General features: G+C 47.5%; 1 protein-coding gene across 2 annotated transcripts; it reads left to right on the top strand.

The window, feature by feature from the left end:
- Positions 1-52: 52 nt before the first annotated feature.
- Positions 53-20,403, top strand: LOC135810085 (proline-, glutamic acid- and leucine-rich protein 1-like). Of its 2 annotated transcripts, XM_065323551.1 has the most exons (21): positions 53-345; positions 2,009-2,082; positions 2,832-2,937; positions 3,277-3,345; positions 4,364-4,438; positions 6,067-6,138; positions 6,544-6,603; positions 7,269-7,449; positions 8,841-8,991; positions 11,260-11,347; positions 11,870-11,964; positions 12,270-12,374; positions 12,804-12,951; positions 14,025-14,133; positions 14,513-14,568; positions 14,918-15,166; positions 15,538-15,753; positions 16,724-16,832; positions 16,881-16,891; positions 17,378-17,881; positions 19,323-20,403. In XM_065323551.1, exons 1-21 carry the CDS (start codon positions 241-243, stop codon positions 19,449-19,451), a joined length of 2,712 nt encoding a protein of 903 aa, XP_065179623.1. In that variant the 5' UTR covers positions 53-240; the 3' UTR covers positions 19,452-20,403. The 2 variants fall into 2 exon arrangements, with proteins under 2 accessions (XP_065179623.1, XP_065179622.1); XM_065323550.1 differs by having other exon boundaries at positions 16,724-16,891.
- The last annotated feature ends 740 nt before the right edge of the window (positions 20,404-21,143 follow it).

Genomic DNA, 21,143 nt, shown 5'->3' with positions numbered 1-21,143 from the left:
GATCGAACGACACACGAGCCGAAGGACACGATCATGCAGTAGACCGAGCTGTTCAGTGTTGGTTTGCGTGAATGGTGAAAGAAGAAAGGAAAATGAATCAAGATTTATGGAGTAGTTTCATCTCGAATTTTTTAGCCGTTCTTCCTTTGGAGTTTGGTATTACTGCTTTGCGCTGCTGAGAGAGAACAACCAGCACATCGAGTAACTTAGTATTGACGTTTTCTTTGCTTGTAGTTAGAGATGAATGAGCTATCAGCAGTTGCAGCCAGTGTGACTCAGTTTCGAAACCCAGCAGAGCTCGCCAATGCATGGAAAGGTGCAGACGAGAGAGGTGCTCGAAGTCTTGTACGTATTGTTGTAATTAATGATTATAGTTATGAGTATAGTTTGTTGATAGGAACACAACCAACCCACAGCCAACGGACACCGATTCGTTTTGACAGAAACGTTTTTTTTGAAGAATTCATCAGTGACTGCTTCTGGTAGATGATAGAGAGAATGAACAAAGCAGCTCATGGTAGCAGAAAATAAAGCTACTACAGGTGTGAAAAGCAGTAGCAATGCAGGAGGGTAGTACTAGTACAGTCGTCGCCAAAATAATCCGGCCAATGCCGATACGATGGATTCAGTGGTATGGCAGTCCTTCGCGTAGATGTACGCGTTCACCGGCGGTGCTTCACGTCGGTGCATGGCGTGGACCATTCGTGTCGCGCATGCATGCATTTACTGTAGCAGCGCAGCATGCACTGAACAGTCTGCAGTTGAGCACTGCACAGTGACTGAGTGAGTGTATGCAGGCCGGCAGCGGGGCATGATCAGTGCATGTGCCGTCCACTAGTAGTGGTAGTGTATGTGGCCCATGCACAGATGGCATAGCGTTGGCTGGATTTGTTTGGCGACGACTGTAGACCTAGTAGCAATGTACCTTTTAGTAGCAATACAGGATGCAGCGTAATGGTGCAAAGAACAGCATGTGTGTCACGAAACACACTGCACACTGCATGTACAGTCCTGCTCAATGAAATCCAGTCGCGTCACTCAAGCAGTGCGCCTTGAGTCATTTCGCAGCCCAGTGTTCGCAGGTCTAGGGCTGCGCGAAGCCCGGCGCGTGCTTGAGTGACACGACTGGATTTCATTGGGCAACACTGTAGCATAGGTTCACACAGTGACGCTACGAAGAGGAGCAAGGTGTGACTTGAGCAAATACAGCAGGACAATATTCTGTTTCTACCTGGAGAGGTTGGACTGCTGGGTGTGAAAATCAACAGCTTCTAGCTCCTTCAAATGACGATCAGAACGACCACATGACGCAATGGAAAGGAAATCATCAGAATAAATATCAACACATTTGGGATTGTTTGTCATTTTTGGACTACGGGGCCGAGAAACGAACAAAATCACAAAACGACACAAAAGTACGAACATACGTCTTTCCCTTAAACCAGTGAATAAGAATACAGTCGAGAGAACTTCACCTTTAGCCGCTGGTATCGCTCCGAAGTTCTTGCCAGCTGATCACAAGCCACCACCTCCTCAATACGTTCGGTACTGAACACTTTAACCTTGGTCGCTCGTCGTCGAAAATTCCTGGGTGCAACACCATACCGTAAGCACTCGCAGAGAACGCGGGTATTGCCAGAGAGCTCAGGGAGTAGTTTGCTAGACCCCCCGCCTTGCTACTGCTTTTCACACCTGTAGTAGCTTTATTTTCTGCTACCATGAGCTGCTTTGTTCATTCTCAATCATCTACCAGAAGTAGTCACTGATGGATGAAGCTTCTGTCAGTCACTGATGAATTCTGGAGAAAAAACGTGTCTGTCGAAACGAATCGGTGTCCGTTGGTTGTGGATTGGTTGTGTTTCTATCAATAATTGTCATGTTGTCTCCGACTAGAATATTCGAGTATAGTTTGAATTTGGTTTTTTGAAAATTTCTGTCATTCGACTTTATATTTGCGCTTTTGGCTTCTACTTATACCGGTATTCATCTTTTCTCACGTATTTCTCAGAGTGGACAACGCTCTATTGAAGACGTTGAGAAAGAAGCTCTCCAGCTATTGCGTGGGGATGATATTGCAAAGCGGTGAGTGAGCCACGTGGCGATGAGTGTGGAGGTACTTCAAGTAGTGTTTAATGGACTATGGAATGGACATATCAGGATGCAACAGACCTGTGATGTATGGTCGACTTGTATGGCAGCCTGTAATATACGCTGATTTATTGTGTACAGGCGTGCATAGATTGACCCCTCCCCCACACACACCACGCACGCGCGCGCGCGCACACACACACACGCACATGCACCCGTGTGCTTACACACATACACACACACGCACATCTGCAGAGGTCTTTGTACAGCAGAGGAATCCTATCCATGGAGGTTATGCAGTTACGTGAAGTGAGGAGATGCTGGGACTCTTTGCCCACCTGTAGGGTGCCAACCTACAAGCAAGAGTACCTAGCTTCCTAGAATGTACATGTACAACTTCCCATAAAACTCCTGCCGTACAGAAATCTGATGACGTGACTCAAGTTTGCTCCCTGCACCAGTTCACGTCCCAGTGTTTGCAGGTCTGTAGGCTGCACAGTGCCCGGCGTGGTATTCACTCGCTTGATCGTATTCCGTTGAGCGGCACTGAACTTCTGCCTAGCAAGTGGCAGTCTTGTCTAAGGAGACTTACTAGTAGTTGTTCAAGACCACATGTATACTCTGTAGCTTATCATTCTCAATGCTAGATCTTGTGGGGCAGATTTCCTCCATTTCTATTCTCACTGTCACTGAAAGTGGCACCTCTTAGTTTTGCATATTTCGTCTTGTTTTCTTTGCCTTAGATCCAGTGGAGTGGTCTTGATTGCATCAATAGCTAAAGTCAGTACAGGTTCACACTTCAAAGAGCGATGCGATGTCTGGATTCAACAATGTGTGTCCAACCTTGACGTAAGCTGTGACATACTCTGTGTGTGTGTGTGTGTGTGTGTGTGTGTGTGTGTGTGTGTGTGTGTGTGCGTGTGCGTGTGTGCATGTGTTTGTATGTGTGCCTGTGTGTATGTGTGTGGGTGTTTGTGTGTGCATGTGTGTGTGTGTGTGTGTGTGTGTGCCTGTGTGTATGTGGGTGTGTGGGTGTGTGTATGTGGGTGTGTGTATGTGGGTGTGTGGGTGGGGGGTGAGAGTAGTAGTAATGTCTCGCATGATTACTTATTTACCATCAGTGCCTCCCATACAGTGATTTATGGCTTGCCTGTCTGTGTTCTATCTTTCATCTCTTTTCCTTTTCAGAAAAGTGGTCCCGAAGCTCAAAAAGGAATAGCAGAGCTTCTTTGTCAGCTTCTCTCTCGAAGTTCTGAGGTAGGTATTTTGGAAGTCAGTTTATGGACCAACGCATATGGCCGATTGGTTTGCAGGCCTGCCTGCGAATCATGAGGTCCCGAGTTCGAGACCCGCGCTGGTAGCAGGGAGCGTGTAAAGACTTTTTACGTGAGTAAAGACTTTTTATGCGTGGTGAACTGCGCCGACACCCACGGTCAACTGGGTACTCACAGCTCGGAGTGAGGGTAACAAGGATGCAGTTTACAGGGTTATGGGCCGTTACACGCCCGATTGGTTGAGAGACTCACCTACTCTCCCCTGACTCACTTGTGAGGTCTGCATTCGCCACTCAGGTGTGCAAGGCATAGGCATAGTGGTGGCCTGCGGAAGCGAAGGCTAGTTTGTGTGTTTCTGAACATTCAAGCGATGCCAACGCGAATCCCGCGAATTATTATTATTATTATTATTATGGTGCTTCTTTCTGTTTTCAGTGCTTCGTTCTGTTTTCAGTGCTTCGTGGAAAATCCGTTGAACATGTATTGCTGTGTGCAGTGCTTTGAGGATAAGATGATGAAAATGTGTATTTACTCTGTGTGTGTGTGTGTGTGTGTGTGTGTGTGTGTGTATGTGGCGTGTGTGTGTGTGTGTGTGTGTTTGTATATGCATTCATGCGTGCGTATGTATGTACCGTAAAGTACCGTTGATCCGCCTCCTGTCGAATTTCTGCCTGTGAAGCGACTTCTGTGTTTACAATGAAGTACGGTGTTGAACCGACGCTTGCGTTACGATTATAGTTATAGTTCTTGTACTCTTTGGCGCAAATCACACCATCATTCAGCCTGTGTACGTTTCATCACAATTTGTCCTGCCAATATGCTGTATAAATTGACATTGTTGTGCTTCGTCACAGTATCACCATGTACTGATTTGAGAAGTAATAGTACAAAAGGCCGCATCAGATTTACAACTGGCTCCGTCTCTTCGTGTGCTAATATGTATACGTGTGTGTGTATTCTTTTGCTATTGCGTACATTGGTTTCTTTTTCTTTTTTGGCAGTTTCGGGAGCTAACACAGCTTGTAGACAAGTTCATTTCTCCGATCGTCGACAAACTTTTGAGAGCAACACCCGAGGTAAGATGGCTGCACTAACATATCCACAATACTGGTGCAGGTCTACCCTGGTTAGTATGACATAGGTTACAAGACACACCTCATTAGAAGACATTCAAGACAACGATCACAAATCCCCTGACGCCCGCCTGAAGCGCGTACTTTCAAGTCCGGATAGTAGATAAAACTGGTTATGAGGAAAACATGTTGAAACCCCCGGGGTTGTCTACTAATGAGGGTAGACATGCCAGTAGTTGAAGTGGTTTACAGGCGAATAATGTAAGAGAGGCACCCTACATGTAGTTCTGCAACGGAGTTATTAGACGGGCCTAATACCAATGCTTGGTGGAAGGGGCCAGCGGACATGGAGAGGTTGATCGAGGCATGCCACACAGACTATCACAGCTTTACCGCACCATTTCATCTGACTTTGAAGTTAGCGATTGGTAATGTCGCCTGTCTTGGTTCGTTCCCTATCGCAAGAATTTTGGGTGTTGGAGATGTGCTAGTAATCACTTCCAGACTTCCCGTTGGCTGATGCCTATAGTAGACTGATTGCAGTGTCCTATAAGTCAACAAATAGTCAGCGCATTTTTATTTTCGGCTATTTTCGGCCTGGTCATGTTTGGCCGAGAATTTGTTTCGCAAGGTTCAGTGTGACAGTGTATACATGCGGTAGCAGTACGAGGTGAATAGCAATTTCTGGACATGAAAATAAAATAGAGGCCCACTGGCTGTGTGTTTTACATTTTTCATATCTATTTGTATCTATTGTATGGCCTAATCCTTCATCTTTCCAAATATGTGACAATTGCTCATGCTGTGATCACAGAGACTTTATAGCAGGATGTTTTCGACAGGCCAATTTTTTGGCCTAAATTTCAGTGTATGGAATTCTGGACATGAAAGTAAAATAGCGTCAATAGGCATCCTATACTGCACCATTTTTGTTATTTTTTCTATTGGTGGACTGCAGTTGGCCTCTTCACACTTCCAGCCAACAGGTCCAAGACTATACAGCATCTGAAGTGGAGTGCACATGGGGAAGCCAACGATTCGTCCATTACTTCTTATTTTACTCAAAATTCAAAATTCTCATGCGACATAGTACCACAAAACTCGTTGAAATGCCTCCCACGAAAAGGCTATCAACAAGGCACCGACACGAGGAGAAACTACAACAGCCCAGCTGTCAACTACAACAAGAAAAAACTTCATCAACCTGACTGACTTGACTCTACACGCGACGAAAAATTATTTTACTCGAAATGTCCAGAAATGTCCAATGTCCAGAAATAGCAATTCACCTCGTACAGACCGAAAATTTGATGCGGCCGAAATGGGTTTTAGCCCTGGGAGGCGGAAATTTGAATGGGCCGAAAATTTGTAGTCATACAGTAGATGAAAAAGGGGGTGGTAACATCCTGCTGCAGGCACACATGCACACACACGCACATAGATACACACACGCACATACATACACGCACGCACACACACACACACACATACGCACGCATGAGCGTGCGTAGACATTATGCCCACTGTTAGTATGCCTGCATGTTTAGCATTGTAGTACACTGTAGCTTGTTACCTGAAGCATGATAACTCACATTGGATTGGATGCTCTTGATTCGCTGTGCTTGCTGCAGTGGCGAGTGAAGGCGTTGGAATGCCTAAACACCTGCATACAATGCTACCCAGCGTTGTGCCTATCAAGCAAGGTATGTTGTGCATATGCTCAAGCAGACATCTGTCTATTTCCACAATGATCTAGTATCTAGAAGTAGAGACTTCAGCAATTGTAGTAGGCAAAGTTGGTCACTTCTGAATGGAGCTCCACTTCCTGCCGTATAACGTGACACTTGACTGACGCACAGCTGCCATCCGAAGCACACGAGGAGGATATTGAACTGTCCAATCCACTCAGCAAACTTGCAAGAAAGCACTGCATGTGATTTCTGCCACTTAGCATTTTGGCAACATTTTTGCAAAAGCTCCAATGCATCACTTTATGTATTAGGTCTTGCTTGCAAGCCTATGCATCATTTATTGGGTTATGTTCTCTTGCTGTTGTCCATGTGCTGTTGTGCTTTTCTGCACTCTCTTGTTGGTTCCCCTGTCTACAGGAGAAGATCATCAATGCTCTCTTTCCGATGTTGGATATCGGAGATGAAGCAACACAGAATGTAAGCAACTGCACATCTAGACTTTCCTTTGCCTTGTGCAAGATTCTGTGTCGCTCTATGTCAGCTTTCTCTGTACAGTCTGTAGCTGAAACCGTGTTCACCGTATGCGGACAACTCGGCCTCCAGCGAACCATGAATTTTTTAGTTTTAATTTTATCAGGGCTGCCACACTTTGAGGGAGAAACATCTGACGGGCGTCCGTGGGTGTCCCCCGGAGAATTCTTTTAGGAAAATGGCTTGCTGTTGGGGCCCCAGAACACATTTTTAACTGTCCACGCACATGCAAGCACGCGTGCATTTTACAGCTACATGTACATGTACAATGACTGGCCAAACGCGACCTGGAAGCACCTAATGGCCGACTGGACTAGAAAGCGCTCAAAATAAAATAATTGGTTGTCCCTCTTTGGGAACAAAATCGGTCGGTTTGCCCGAAAGGCGATCAAAAATCAGACGATTTCAGAAAAATCGGAGCAAGTGGCAGCCCTGTTTTATTTTTTTATCATCTTGATGTTGTCATTTCCGCTGCTGCTGCTGCTGCTGCTGCTGCTGCTGCTGCTGCTGTTATGTGGTGGTGTGCTGTGGTGGTGTGCTGTGGTGGTGTGCTGTGGTGCTATGGTGGGTATGTTGATGTTGATGTTGTGACTGTGTTTTGTTGATGCTAGATTGTTGCCCAGTGTATGGCATCGGCACCTAGCATTGGCAGTGACGGTGGCAATGCTGCCACGCGGCACACAGAGGTGTGGATGCTCTGGTGCAACATGCTCCTGGCTACACTCAACGATTCCCTGGACAAGCTGGTGTCTGCAATGGAAGAGAAACAAGTGCAGACTCCACTGATAGGAAGTACGTAGATCTCCTTCTTGAAGACGGCTGATAACATTTTGCAATTTTTCATTGTGTCCATGGGCATGGTGATGCTGGCAAGGTTTGAACAAAAGATCTTGCCCTCGAGGGCCCCTCGCTTTGCTGGCCATGCTCATGAACATAGAAATATACGTGATGTGTACATTGGTACTTGAAGTACGGGGCAAAAGTTCTCAAGCTGTCAAGAATATGAAGCCTCCACTGGGTGGCTGTACGCTCAGCTGACTGAGAAATTCCGCATCTCCTATCATGGTGCAATGCTTCTGTTGTGCATATTTTGTACGTATCACGTACATTTCTATTGTGCCCACATTTTAGTAGCAAGTGAGTGGACGATAAATATGGTGGTAAAGACACACCTGGCAATATGGCGGTAAACACACGCCTGCCCACACACGCTCTCTAGGCTGCAAAGTTCTGGCACAGAGCTCTCCTTCTCACCACGACCACCATCAGTTCGCGCCTGGCGCCTGGTCGATGCATGGCTGGCGGTATCTGGCATAGCAGGCTGGTACATCAAGTTGCGCATGGCACATAGATGATGACACAGCAACGACATAGCTCGATTGCGACGTACGTTTCGTCCCCGCTGGACTCATCAGGCAATCTTCTTCTTGGATGTCTTCATACGGAACTTAACTCGGGAGAATGAAATTGAAGACCCCCCCCCGCCAAATTGCCAGGTGTGTCTTTACCACCATATTTATCAACCATAAGTACAGCTGCAGTGGTGTCTTCAATTTCATTCTCCCAAGTGAGTGGACTATAAAACTAATACACTGTAAACTGGGAAACCTTTGCGATCTGGATTAATTCCCGACTTTTGCAATGGGTGTGAAATCGTTAAAGTAGGCCGGCGCAAAACGTAGAACTGTAGTAGTAAATCTAATGAAATTGATTCCAATTTGTTATCATTTCCAGGTGCAAATTCATTGGTCTCTGCGTGCAAATTGCGAACTAAAACCGGCACAAACATTTCCTGGATTACAGTAGCTTTCCTGGAGAACAAGTACTGTTAACAGAGAAACCTTTATTAGGTAGAGAGGACGGCTTGTGCAACTCCACACGTTGCGGGTTTTTTTTACGATCAGTATTGCAGTTTTTAAATCAACGAACCTTCCTTTCTCTCTCTCTCTATCTATCTCTCTCTCGATTTATCTCTCTCTCTCTCTCTCTCTCTCCCTCTCGCTCTCTCCCTCACCTCTTTTTAGAAGCATTGCCTCACGGCACAGAGCTTTACTTGCAATATGTTTATGTTTATATGATTGCATCAGGAGTTCCCCTTGACAGACCATTGCCTCTCCGTTAAATATAAGGTTAACACTTGTGTGTCTTGATGTTATCATTCCTTGGCTATGTTCTTTCTATAGCATTTACGATGGGCCCTGGCACTGGTGGTCAAAATTCAGAGCCGCCGGAGAAGTTTCCACTCGAGGAGCCTCCGGAGAATGAGCCTAATCGCTCCGCCTTGCTGCTGACTCGATGCCAGTCGCTGTGCGCCTGCCTGAAGTATCTACTGCAGTACGTTGTTTGTGTGTGTGTGTGTGTGTGTGTGTGTGTGTGTGTGTGTGTGTGTGTGTGTGTGTGTGTGTGTGTGTGTGTGTGTGACCAGTTCCGATTACATCATTGTGTGTGTGTGTGTGACCAGTTCCGATTACATCATTGTGTGTGTGTGTGTGACCAGTTCCGATTACATCATTGTATGTGTACATGTGTACGTCCAGCCGCATTCGTGCCACTTCCGGGGCGTCAAGGGCTGTGGAAGTTGAGGGCGCCAGCTTTTCCACACACGTTGGGTCGGGTTTCAGTGAGCACAACTGTAATACAAAGTCTGACAGGGATTTAAGTAATCATTTAACAGTTTTGAACGCACTGATGTATGTTTGTTACTTGTGGATGCCAGTAGCACAAAATTAATCCAATGTGCGATGTGTGTCGCCTTTTGGACGGCAGTTCAGCTTCAAATCACTATTTTCCAAATATTTACCCATCCACGTGGACGGATAACGTCACAATGATGTTGCGTACGTTGTTTATACATTTGTGCATATTGAACCTTGCCCACCGCAGCATAATGTACGTCTCAGCTTTAAATCGAATCGTTGCAGGCTGCCAGTCTTGATATTCTGTCTATGGTTGAGGTTTGTGACGCTACATGTATGCACAGTGTATAATTATATGCATATGCGCTTGCATCCGCACATGCTCACTCATGCAGAAACTCCATGAAGACTGGCAAATAGGAGTCAGTGGTTTTCGTGTTCGGTAGCTGATTTACGTGTCTGCTTGGGTGTGTATGTGTATGTGTGTGTGTGTGTGTGTGTGTGTGTGACGACCTGGAGTTTGCAGATGATGCAGCACTACTTGCACCATCCCGTGAGTCAGCTCAACTGGCTTTGGAGCTGTTCAGCAACGTTGCTTCTTCCTTCGGCTTGACTCTGAGTACAGCGAAGACCAAGTTCATGGCCGTTGGTGCAAATTTATCATGTGCTGACCGCCTTCCGCTCTTTGTTGGTCCGGAGGAGATCGAAAGTGTCAAATCCTTTGTGTATCTTGGCTCTGTGATAACTGCTGACACCCGCTCATCTGCAGATGTGGCCAGAAGACTCGGTAAGGCAGCGGCAGCTTTCGACCTTATGCGCCGTGTCTTTCTTGACCGAAACCTTTCCATCGCCACCAAGCGCTATCTTTACGATGTTTGCGTTCTGTCCACATTGCTCTATGCCTGTGAGTGCTGGACTCCGCTGAAGAGAGACATGGTTGCCATCAACAACTTCCACCACCGCTCCCTCAGGTTCATTCTGGGTGTATCCCGGCTCGATCAACAGCTGCAGCATGTCAACAACCAGGAGCTGCGAAGACGCTGGGGTGATATGGCACTGCCATCTGATACCGTCAGACACCGCCGTCTGCAGTGGCTTGGGCATGTCGCCAGAATGCCAGATAACCGGCTTCCGAAGCTGATACTGTTTAGCTTCTTCTCAGATCCACGCCCAGCCTGTGGGCCACGACTGCGATGGAAAGACCTCGTCGCACGTGATCTTCGTTTCGGTGGCATAGTGAATTGGCTCACTTTGGCTCAGGATCGCCCAGCATGGCGCGAGGCAATTGCAAAGACTCCGGATGATCTCGTGGAGTGTAACAACAACAAAGTCACCTGCAAGGTTTGCAACCGATCATTCACTGCTCGTGGGATTCACCGTCACAAGTGCTCAGCTGTACGGTCCTTACCTGTTGCCCAGCAGCCTGGGGCCCGTCACTGTGGAGTTTGTGACCGCTGGTTTCAAAGCGCTGGCGGTTTTGCAGTTCATCGTTGTGTGGAGCGTCAGACATCGGACGAAATACCAGCTGTTTCAACGAGATGCAGCCTGAATTTGGACTGCTGCCAGCACCATTGCTCGATCTGTGATCGCTGCATGAAGAGTCAGGCTGGTTTTAACCGCCATAATTGTACTCGAGGCAAACGACTGCGAAAGGACCAGAGGACTAATCTGCCCATTCAATGCAGCCTATGTAACGAACGATTCTCCCGCCCGCAGGACCTCACCCGCCACCGAAGACAGAAACACTAGCTATGTGTAGAACGGTCCCCTTTCACCTCAATTATTCTCCTTGTTTCTTTTTTCTCGCTGTTGTCTCCCGCTTCTGGGAGCGACGTGGCCATTTTGTGGCAGTTGTACATAGTAGTAGTGTGTGTGTGTGTGTGTGTGTGTGTGTGTGTGTGTGCGTGCGTGTGTGGTGCATGCGTCTCTGTGTGCATGCGTGCATTTGTTTCCGCATGTACCACAGGACTGCGTATCCTGTAGCCGTATCTTTCCCTCTGCAGGCAATACTGGCTGTGATCTGCCGTATACTGGCTCTCAGCAATCGGCAACTGGTAAATTTGTTTGTGTAGCATCTTGTGCATGCATAGGAAGCCGAGCAGTGTTCAATGGCCATTGTGTTCGCACTACAACTAGTCAGCTCTTCACGCCTACACTGTACTGTGATACTATTACCGTACATGTAGTAGTCACAGTCACTGTGAGTCTGTGCATGTTGTGGTATTTGCATTATCTTGGCGCGCACGAAGACAAATCACAGAACTACTATTGATTACCAGTTGATAGAAAAAATATGTATTTTAGTTATTTTTTTTCATTGCTATCAGGTTCGGCCTCATTTCCTCTGTGCTGCGCTGATGAGTCCACAAAGGACGAAACAGTTCTGTCCGCAGATTGAGTATTTTAGTTATTACAAAGCCAGCGGAGCGGACTCAACACTATAATGTGGAGCACTATAACACACAAGGCACAAAGGACTCTACAAACTCTATGAACCTGCTTTGTGCTTTTTTGTTTATTATAGTTATTAGAAATGTAGTAGTGAACCTTTGGTGTTGCTGTGCTGTATTGTGCAGGTCACACATCCGTCAGTGGAATGTGTACTGGTGTTCAGCGCGTTGCCAGTCTTCTACACAAGTTCTTTGGAGTTGCTTACAGCTGTCACTTGCAGGTGGGCCTCCTGGTGTGGAGAGCAGTGTCTGTGTTCATGCGTGCGTGCGTGTGTCCTCCTCATCCTCTCTCTCTCTCTCTCTCTCTCTCTCTCTCTCTCTCTCTCTCTCTCTCTCTCTCTCTCTCTCTCTCTCTCTCTCTCTCTCTCTCTCTCTCTCTCTCTCTCTCTCTCTCTCGTGTAACCCTTTAGGCCAGTTCGTGGACAGTACAGGACAGATATGTGTGTGTGTTGCATGTGTTTTATGCGTGCGTGTATGTATGTATGTGTGTGTATGGTGTACTGTTGGTGTGATGTGATGTGTTCAGCTGCAAGCAAATGCTGCTACCACAGAGCTGGCTCATCAATCAGCTGCTACTTCAGGCGTATGGCTGGAGTGGTGGTGAGGCTTCCAACCATGCCACACCATACAGGTGAGTGCAGACACGCCCCTACCCACACAGCCATCTCCATCCAGCAGGGTTTCCAATGCAATCACAGCCAAAGAACATATTATCATTGGGATTGTGTAGCTGGGTCGGGACTTATCGGCCGGAAGACAGCCACTTCAGGACTTATCGGCATAGGTGCTTTCACTATCATGTTTTCTAGGGTGCAGTGCATTGTGTGTTGTCTGTGACATTCACGCATGTCTAATCAACTGGGTTCTGCATTTCTAGAGTATGACTATTGTAGTAGTATGGTGATGCTACATGTATTGTTGTCTCTTGATTATGTGTTGCCATCTTGTGCCGTGTCCTGCTCTCCTGTGTTGCCTTGTGTGCTGTGCGAAGGTCACGCATTTTTTTTGTCTTGTGCGGGAACTTAATTCCATGATGCGTTGTGTTCTGTTGTGCGCGCAGCTGTGTGCGTATTGCGCTGCATCGCCAGGTGGAAGCCTGGATGTGGGTCATTGGCAGCGACATTGACAAGGGATCGGCGTTGCACTTCGTCAAGCATGCCATGAGCGATGCCAAACCACTGCGCAAGGAGGACAAGATTAATGAGGATGTAAGAAGACACATGTGTCTGATAGAAAGAGAAAAGACCGAAAGGAACTACAAGTTACGCTCTACAGTGCTGTCGGGTAGCGCCCAAGAACGGAGCGCCCAAGAACAGCCAGGCTAGAATTTCATCAAGCACTGCATACCAATGTATACACGGTGACTCAACCGTGCATAGACTGTAGTACATGAAAATAGGAACGGTCTAGGCTACGAGGCTGCCCCCAGTTCTTCGGTGACCGACAGTACTGTACTGTGCACTAACACCACCAGTTACTGGACAATCAGCTGATGCGATAACATTGCGCGACACTGACCAACGGTACTGACACTCTACAACTATAACTTAGTCCATTTCAAAACTATAGACGCGTACCTAGGCAAAAGCCGTTATGCCAGCATCTATACCACATAAAATCTGTGATCACTTTGTGCATAAATAGTCCAAATTGGGCGTCTGTTATCCAATCGTTTAGAAACTATATGAGAGTACTTGTGGAGCGGACCTGAGCAATATTCCGAAAACTATTCTCAAAAAGGTCCAGCCAAATTTGAAATATTTCAAAAACCCTACGCGTCTATAGTTTTGAAATGGACTGTAACTAACTAACTGCATGTAGTTCCTTGGTCCTTTCTCTTGCCTTAAAGTTAAATTCTTCCTTGGCCCTCCATCCGAGTCATCTTTACACATGTGTCTGCGAGAGTATTGTCATTATTTTGTCAATTGGATCAGTTGTATCAACCAAGCACAGGGAACACATTTTATTGCTTGGGATTTACATCATATCTTCACAAGTGAGTAGCTAGAAATCATCTCGAGTTACATGCTCTTCTAGCACCGATTCCTACAAAAATCTCACGTATGGGTTCGTCTTGCACCAGTAGAGCTGGAGTTGCTCTGTATCAGGCCTCACCTCGAGCTTCAGTTGGTTCTTCAGCGTGCGCGCACACACACACACACGCGCGCGCGCGCGCAGGTGTACAGTGCGGCTGCTGCATTCCTTTCTTCTTCCTACCAATAGTTGCCATGGCGTTGCTGCGTCTTCATCAACCTTCCCTCTGTTACCTTGTGCCTCACAGTTCGCGTTAAAATCAGCCAAAAGGGAGAAGACCGCTGAGATCTCGGCAGCAGACCCGAATGATATTGATATCTGTGCCAATGCCGAGTTGACTATTAGTGCGCTCAGAGGTTAGTAATCTCTCCCTAGCTCCTGTTTCTGATGTTTTCTTAGTGTTTCTGTTGCATTTCTTCTCTCTCTTTCTTTGTCTCTCTTTTTGTCTCTCTCTCTCTCTCTCTCTCTCTCTCTCTCTCTCTCTCTCTCTCTCTCTCTCTCTCTCTCTCTCTCTCTCTCTCTCTCTCTCTCTCTCTCTCTCTCACACACACACACACACACACACACACACACACACACACACACACACACACACACACACACACACACACACGCACGCACACACACACACACACACACACACACTCTCTCTCTCTCTCTCTCTCTCTCTCTCTCTCTCTTTTCGCTCTCTCACTCTATGGCATACGGCGTATGTGTTTCCTGTTGTTTCTGCAGCTCTGTCCGCTATTCTCTCTGCTGCTGGGTCAGTACTGCCAACAGAGTGCCATACGGTGAGGCCAGAGTGTTTGCTACAGTGTTTTCTTCATGTCGTTCTTGCTGTCATTCCTTGTGAAATTTGGGGCTGTGATTAGCGTGTCCAACCAACTGTGACCAACTTCTGCTGCTGCAGTGGTGTCAATTTTCTTTTCTCTTGTGCAGTATAGACGGGATTCTCATGTGTGTGTGTTTCGATGTCATTCTCATGTGTGTGTGTGTGTGTGTGTGTGTGTGTGTGTGTGTGTGTGTGTGTGTGTGTGTGTGTGTGTGTGTGTGTGTGTTTGCGTGTGTGTATATGTGTGTGTGCTTGCGTGTGTGTGTGTGTTTGTGCGTCGTGTCCTGTCATACATAAACACCGTGCAGAGCGTACGTCTGTTCCTGATTCCCGTGCTGCTGGAGATCAACAATGCCCATCGGCCCAGCAGTGGCATGCCAGCGCCGAAGGGCTGGTGGACAGCTGGCGGTGCACCAGTGCCCTACGGACGCGCTGATTGCCGCAAGGAGATTTACAACGCACTGCTCAGCTGTGTGCTTGCGGAGAAACCGGGTGCAGAGGCTATGCACCATGCTATCCACATGTTCACTGATGGTGCTCGCGATCCTAACATGGAGGTAATTGTGCAGGTTTACTGTGCATGCGACTTGTGCACTTTTCTTCATTTCCTTGTGTGTAATGTTTGCCGTATATGTCGCCATCATTGGGCAATGAGCCACCATGTTTCTGCTGGTACTAGTATCTGATTTTGCCCTGTGGATGTTTATCAGATGCCTCCTGTATGTGTCATAACACAGTGGAAACGTGGACGTGCCATTCACTGGGTTCTCTCCCCTTTTTGGCTGTGTCAGCATCTCCATCTTTGTTAGAATAACACTGAATGCTCTTCTCACAGAACGTCTCTGGCCAGGCGGGGAAGTCTGTCTATGTTCGACGCACCTGTGTTGTGATTTCGTTGCCCGCCGCTACTCTTTACGTGTGTTTGCAGGTCAGTATGACGTGCCGACAAGCAATCTCCGTGTGCAACGTAATCGTGCGCTCGCAGCACTCATCTGCCTCCGGCGGTGGCGGTGCATCAGCAAGCGCCACGGCAAGCGATACGGCAGCCAACGCTGCCAGAAGAGGTGATGCCGAGGGCACAGTGGGTACACCTGGTGCTGGCTTGCCCAGGAATATTGGCCAGCTACCGCCAGCATCAGCACGGGTAAGCAGCTCTCGGGGCAACCTTTGAGTACACACACACACACACACACACACACACACACACGGGGCAACCTTTGAGTACACACACACACACGGGGCAAACTTTGAGTACACGCACACACGGGGCAACCTTTGAGTACACACACACACACACACACACACACACACACACACACACACACACACACACACACACACACACACACGTACAGCATGCGTGTACAATACTACAGTCAGACCTCGCTTAACTCCACACATCCGTTTTCCACAAAAAAATATCCGGATAGGCGAGGGAATTGGATAATCGAGCACACATACTGCATGTATGCATGGCATCTGCTGTAAATCGGTAACCAACAATTTTCTTCCGGATAAAAGAGGACCGGATAAGCGAGGTCTGACTGTGCATGATTTACTCCTGCACCTCACGTCAGGGTGCGTGGCGAAGAAATGCTGCAGGAACACGTGTAGGCCACGGGGCAGCCCCCGTCATGGGATGGCACTCACGTTTAACAAGACAGGTTGTGTATGAACGGGGTCTTCTAGCCACTGCAATCTGCTTGGTAGCTTTCCTTGTTGTCCCTTAATTGCGTAAAAATTCCAAAGGCACCTTAATCAAGGCTTCTGAGGAGTGCTTGGCTGCAAGAAACTTTAAGGTAGAGACGGTTTTAATAATTGCTTCTCTGCTTACTCAGGTGTAGCATATTATAATATGATCCCAGATCAAACTCTGGACAAGAAATGACGCAGAAGCAAGTGCGGTCGATACAAGGCACGAAGCTGAAGGAAGTGCCTGACCGACTCAAGTGATCCTGGTGTTGAGAAAAGGAAGTTGCAACAAGATCGGTCTGTGTTAGACAAAACGCATGGAATGGTGTGTGTTAACGGACGATGCACCACCTGACAGAATGTTGTACTAGGCCTGAACGGGAGACAGGCCGTAACGGATCACTTCTTGTGTCTCTGTTCAGTTGCTGATACAGCAGAGTGTAGCAGCCCAGCAGATGCAGCTCCAGGAAACCATTCGTCAGCGCAGGAATACGCCCGGTGGCAACATGACCAGCTCTGGTTCTATGGCAGCACAGACGCCGCCACAGCAGCAGCTCTCGAAGCCACATGTGGTGGCAGATCTGTCTCAAGTATGTCTCACCTGTGTTGACAGTTGACACGTGTCTGTATGCATCTGAATGTGCCTGTGTGGGTATGCCCGCGCACACACCACACATGTGCCTGTGTGGGTATGCCCGCACGCACGCCACGCACGTGGCTGTATGTATGCACGCACGCCATGCAAGTGCTGGCGTGATAACGTTCTTCTTCCAAGAACGGCGTCAGTGATTGATCCAGCTCGACCGAAGACCACCATGAAGTGGGGTTAGCCTGTAGCACCATCCAGCTGCCTATACCTATGTCCCAGGACTTCTGTTGAGACTGCGGCTGAGATGTTCACGGTTCACCGGTGACAGTACTTGCCATCATCTGCGAACGAACGTTGTTTTGTGTGCGTGCATGTGTGTGTGTGTGTGTGTGTGTGTGTTTGTGTGTTTGTGTGTGTGTGTGTGTGTGTGTGTGTGTGTGTGTGTGTGTGTGTGTGCGCGCACCCATCATGTTTCTCCTCTGTATAGGCACAGTCTTCAACTATCCACGGCCGGAGGATGAAGAACAGGAAAGGATCGGCGGCATCAAGTGCTTCACCGTCGGAGGATCCTGGCGAGACGATCGTCACACCATCCAGTATTGCAGCAGCTGCAGAGCCAGAAGCAATGCAAGTCGATAGTGGCGAATCAATAACACTCACAGAACAACAATCTGAACCTTGTACACCAACAGTCCGTCCTTTGAAAGAAGCCAGCGAAGGCCAAGCCTCCTCGACAGACTCAGCGTCACCAAGAACTGCTGGAAAACGCCGTGCCCAAGATGTGGTGTCAGAGGAGGAGAAGGAGAAGGAGGGTGCATCTTCCATGGCCAGTGCTTCACAACATGCTGCAGACAGCCCAGCTGCTGGAGAGGAAGACCCTCCTGCTGCCAAGAAGCGACGAGTCACTGCCTCAAAGAGCTCCGAAACCGAAGAAGCAGCTACAGCACCCAGCCAGGAGACTGTGGGAGAAAGCAGTCCTCAGTCTTCAAAGGTACAGTCTGACAGTGTAAAGTACTCTGGACATAGCATGTCATGGGAGATAGAATAATACCGTACTTCCCTGAATATAAGTTGCACCTTTTCACACTATACTCCAGGGCCAACAAAGGGGATGCGGCTTGCAATCGTGCATGACTTACTACTGAAGTCAATACGATATGACAAGGACCAGAAAATGGGAATGCGACTTACAATCGAGTGAGACTTACAATCGGGGAAGTACGGTAGTACTTTTGTCTGCCGACCCAAAATGCTTCTGTACCAGCATTTGGCCTTGGACACACTGTGTCATGGCTATGAAGTACAGATGTTACTACCCTTGAAAGTATACTACAGGTGGAATCCTGATAATTCGAATATGGCTTAATTCGAACATGCCGCTTAATTAGAAGTTTTTCCAGGACCGATTTCTGTCAATACGATTCCCACATAAATGTTTCTGATAATTCGAACCTCGAACCGGACATGTCCGATTAGTTCGAAGTTCCACGGATTCCACTTACATAGAAAATGTGTGGGATTTGTGCTGATAATTCGAAGTTAGCAAAGTGTAATTCGAAGTTCACTGTACACTGTACTGATCAGTTCAGTTTTCATGAGCAGGCTGCGCTGGTCAGTTCAGTATTGGTGAAATCTGTGTCTAAGGTCCATAGCGCAACTCTGCGTGACCAGGGGAGCATTTTGACATACATATTGTGTTGTGGGTTCACGTTTGGATAATTAGAATGTCCGGATAATTAGACGTTTTTCTGGCATTTGGAGGTTCGAATTATCAGGATTCCACCTGTACTACATGTACATTATCTCCGTGCAGACACTCTGATGATGACATCACACTCCTCACTTTGATGTGCACGCTATGGGCTGAACAGTCTTCCCCGTATCAAAGAGGAATCCTGTCTTACCAGAAAGGTTTCCACTGCACCAAGGGCGTCCGGTGATGACGGACTTTACTGTGTTCGGTTGTCAAGAACTGAGTTCATTTGTCGTACTCCGCACATCCTGCGTGTAGTGATGGCAAGCGTGACGTCATCAGAGTCCTTTTAGCCGATTCAACCCCAGCCCCGTTCGAAATGCATTTCCTACCTGATGCTGAGCGAAATCCTTTCGGATTCTGGCTCTGGATTCTGGATTCCGTCTCAGAGTGACGTTGGCCAACAGTGGACCTCAGTCCCGGTCCTTGAATGGATTGTTCTGTTTTAAAATATAGCATTCCACTTGCAGTGGGTGTGAAAGAAAAACATGTTTTTTTCGCAGTTCGCACACTGCCGGTATCTGATTTTCTCAAGGATAGAGAAGCAGACAGATGTTCAGTAGCTTTGCGGAGCCAATTTTATTGTGTAAAGCTCTAATGGTTCTTGTCCAATATTGACACTATGCCTGTTAGTATTCTAACGGAAACTGTTCTGGTATTGTTGCTGCGGACATTTCAGGAGGAAAAAGAAACGTCGACCGCTGGCTCCAGCAAGAGCGGGGAATCCAAGGAGGAGAAAGGCGGTGACGTTTCCGGCATGCTGCAGTCGTTTGTGGATAGCGGCCCAGACAGCGACTCTAATACATGAAGTAACGCGCAGAATGCCGCTGCCGACGCACGGTGAGGAGCATTGGTGATTATCTCAGCTCTTGAGCTATCTCAGCTCTGGGTGCCGCTCAAGTCTAGTCGGTCCGGCCCCTATACTGATCTAACCCCACCCCAACAACCCAAACTTCGAAGAATCTCAATGTGCATTTATTTTCAGTACTTGCGGTGAGCCTCTTCCACATGTAAACATCCCACATGCAGTGCAGCACTGACCATGCCTGTATGCTTATATACCCACTACAACTACTACCACTGGAGTAAACGTCCACCATCTCAAGTTAGTGTATTTTGCTACTTCAGGAGGAATATGAACAGGCCGCCACTATGATGCCTAACCCCCATTGCTAATGCTATTCCTTTCTTGCTCTGCATTCTCTCCGGGAGTGTTTGCGTTGTAACGGCTCATCATCAGTGCATCGTATGCATACGTGTCGCGTTGCATTCCTTGCCGCTTACCTGAAATGCCTCTACCCCAGCCTGCACATTGCCACGTCTAGAATACTATTCTCAACTAGACTCGAGTGCATCAGATCTTAGTCCATGCAACGCATATTCCATTCGCTTGCACTGCTTTCTCTGATAAGAGAGCTGATGTTCCAACGCCTGAGCTTGGTGCACGATGCGTGTTGTCACATTGCGGCCGCCTTCTCTGCTTTGTCTTGTCACATAGAGCTGTTGTGTAGGTCTTGCCTTTTACCACTTGCTTTGTATGGCTTGTAGGCAGCATATCTAGTTTGTACTGTGGCTATGATTCATTAGTATTACTTCCTTTTTCAATTAGCTCGTAGGCGTTTTTAGCTGTTTTTTCATTTTTAGCTCGGTTCCGTCCTCTGAGCAGGAGCTCAGGACAGGCACACCATAGCCTCTCTAACTGTGCATTGAATTTGTGTTTTGCTTTGTATGAATAATGATGCCAGGTTAATAATCGCATAGCTCCGCTCGTGGTCTCTCTCTCTCTCTGTCCGTTTGCATGAGGGAAATAAGCCTGGGCTTATTCAACCCTACAATATAGGCTTACAATGCGCTCGCCTTGATCCATTCACCAGTCATGTTAGAGAGCGTGTTTACATGGTGCAGCTCGCCCCAAGCTGAACTAGCCCTACCCGTGATTATGACCCCCGAGCTATACAACCCCGGGGCTTGTTTTCTCATGTAAACTGTCAAGAAAATAAGTGAGTTTTTCCGTATTTTTCGATTTTGCCTCGTAAACCTGAGAGGATATGAGGCAGTAGAAGTGTGAGTATACTTGATTCAAATTTCATCTTTCACGAACATGTGCCACTGCGTTCATGTGCGATTTGAAAACAAACTGCACACAGAACTCACAGCCACCCACCTGAAGGCTGAACTCAGCCCCGTACACTCGGTAGACTAGTGCTTGAGAACGTGTAACCATGAAGTGCTTTTAGTGTGCGTGTGTGTGTGTATGCATTTTTTTTATTTTTTTTTTACAATGATCACAGCTCACAGGCAAAGACAAAAAATTGCATAGTGGGAGCATAGTGATGGTGAGGCTTTTTGCCCTCAGCCGACCTGAGGTCTCGACGTCATGGGGACATAAAACGCACCAAAAAAAGAAGAAAAATGAAAGGAGTGACAGGTACATGATACGAAATGTTAGGAGGAGAGACAGTACATTAGAAGGAGGGGAATGATAAGACAGACAGTGCTA

This window comes from Sycon ciliatum, chromosome 2 (genome assembly GCF_964019385.1).
Source record: "Sycon ciliatum chromosome 2, ocSycCili1.1, whole genome shotgun sequence".
NCBI classification, from domain to species: domain Eukaryota; kingdom Metazoa; phylum Porifera; class Calcarea; order Leucosolenida; family Sycettidae; genus Sycon; species Sycon ciliatum.
Note: the sequence above shows the minus strand (reverse complement) of the source record. Positions and strands in the feature narration are given on the sequence as shown.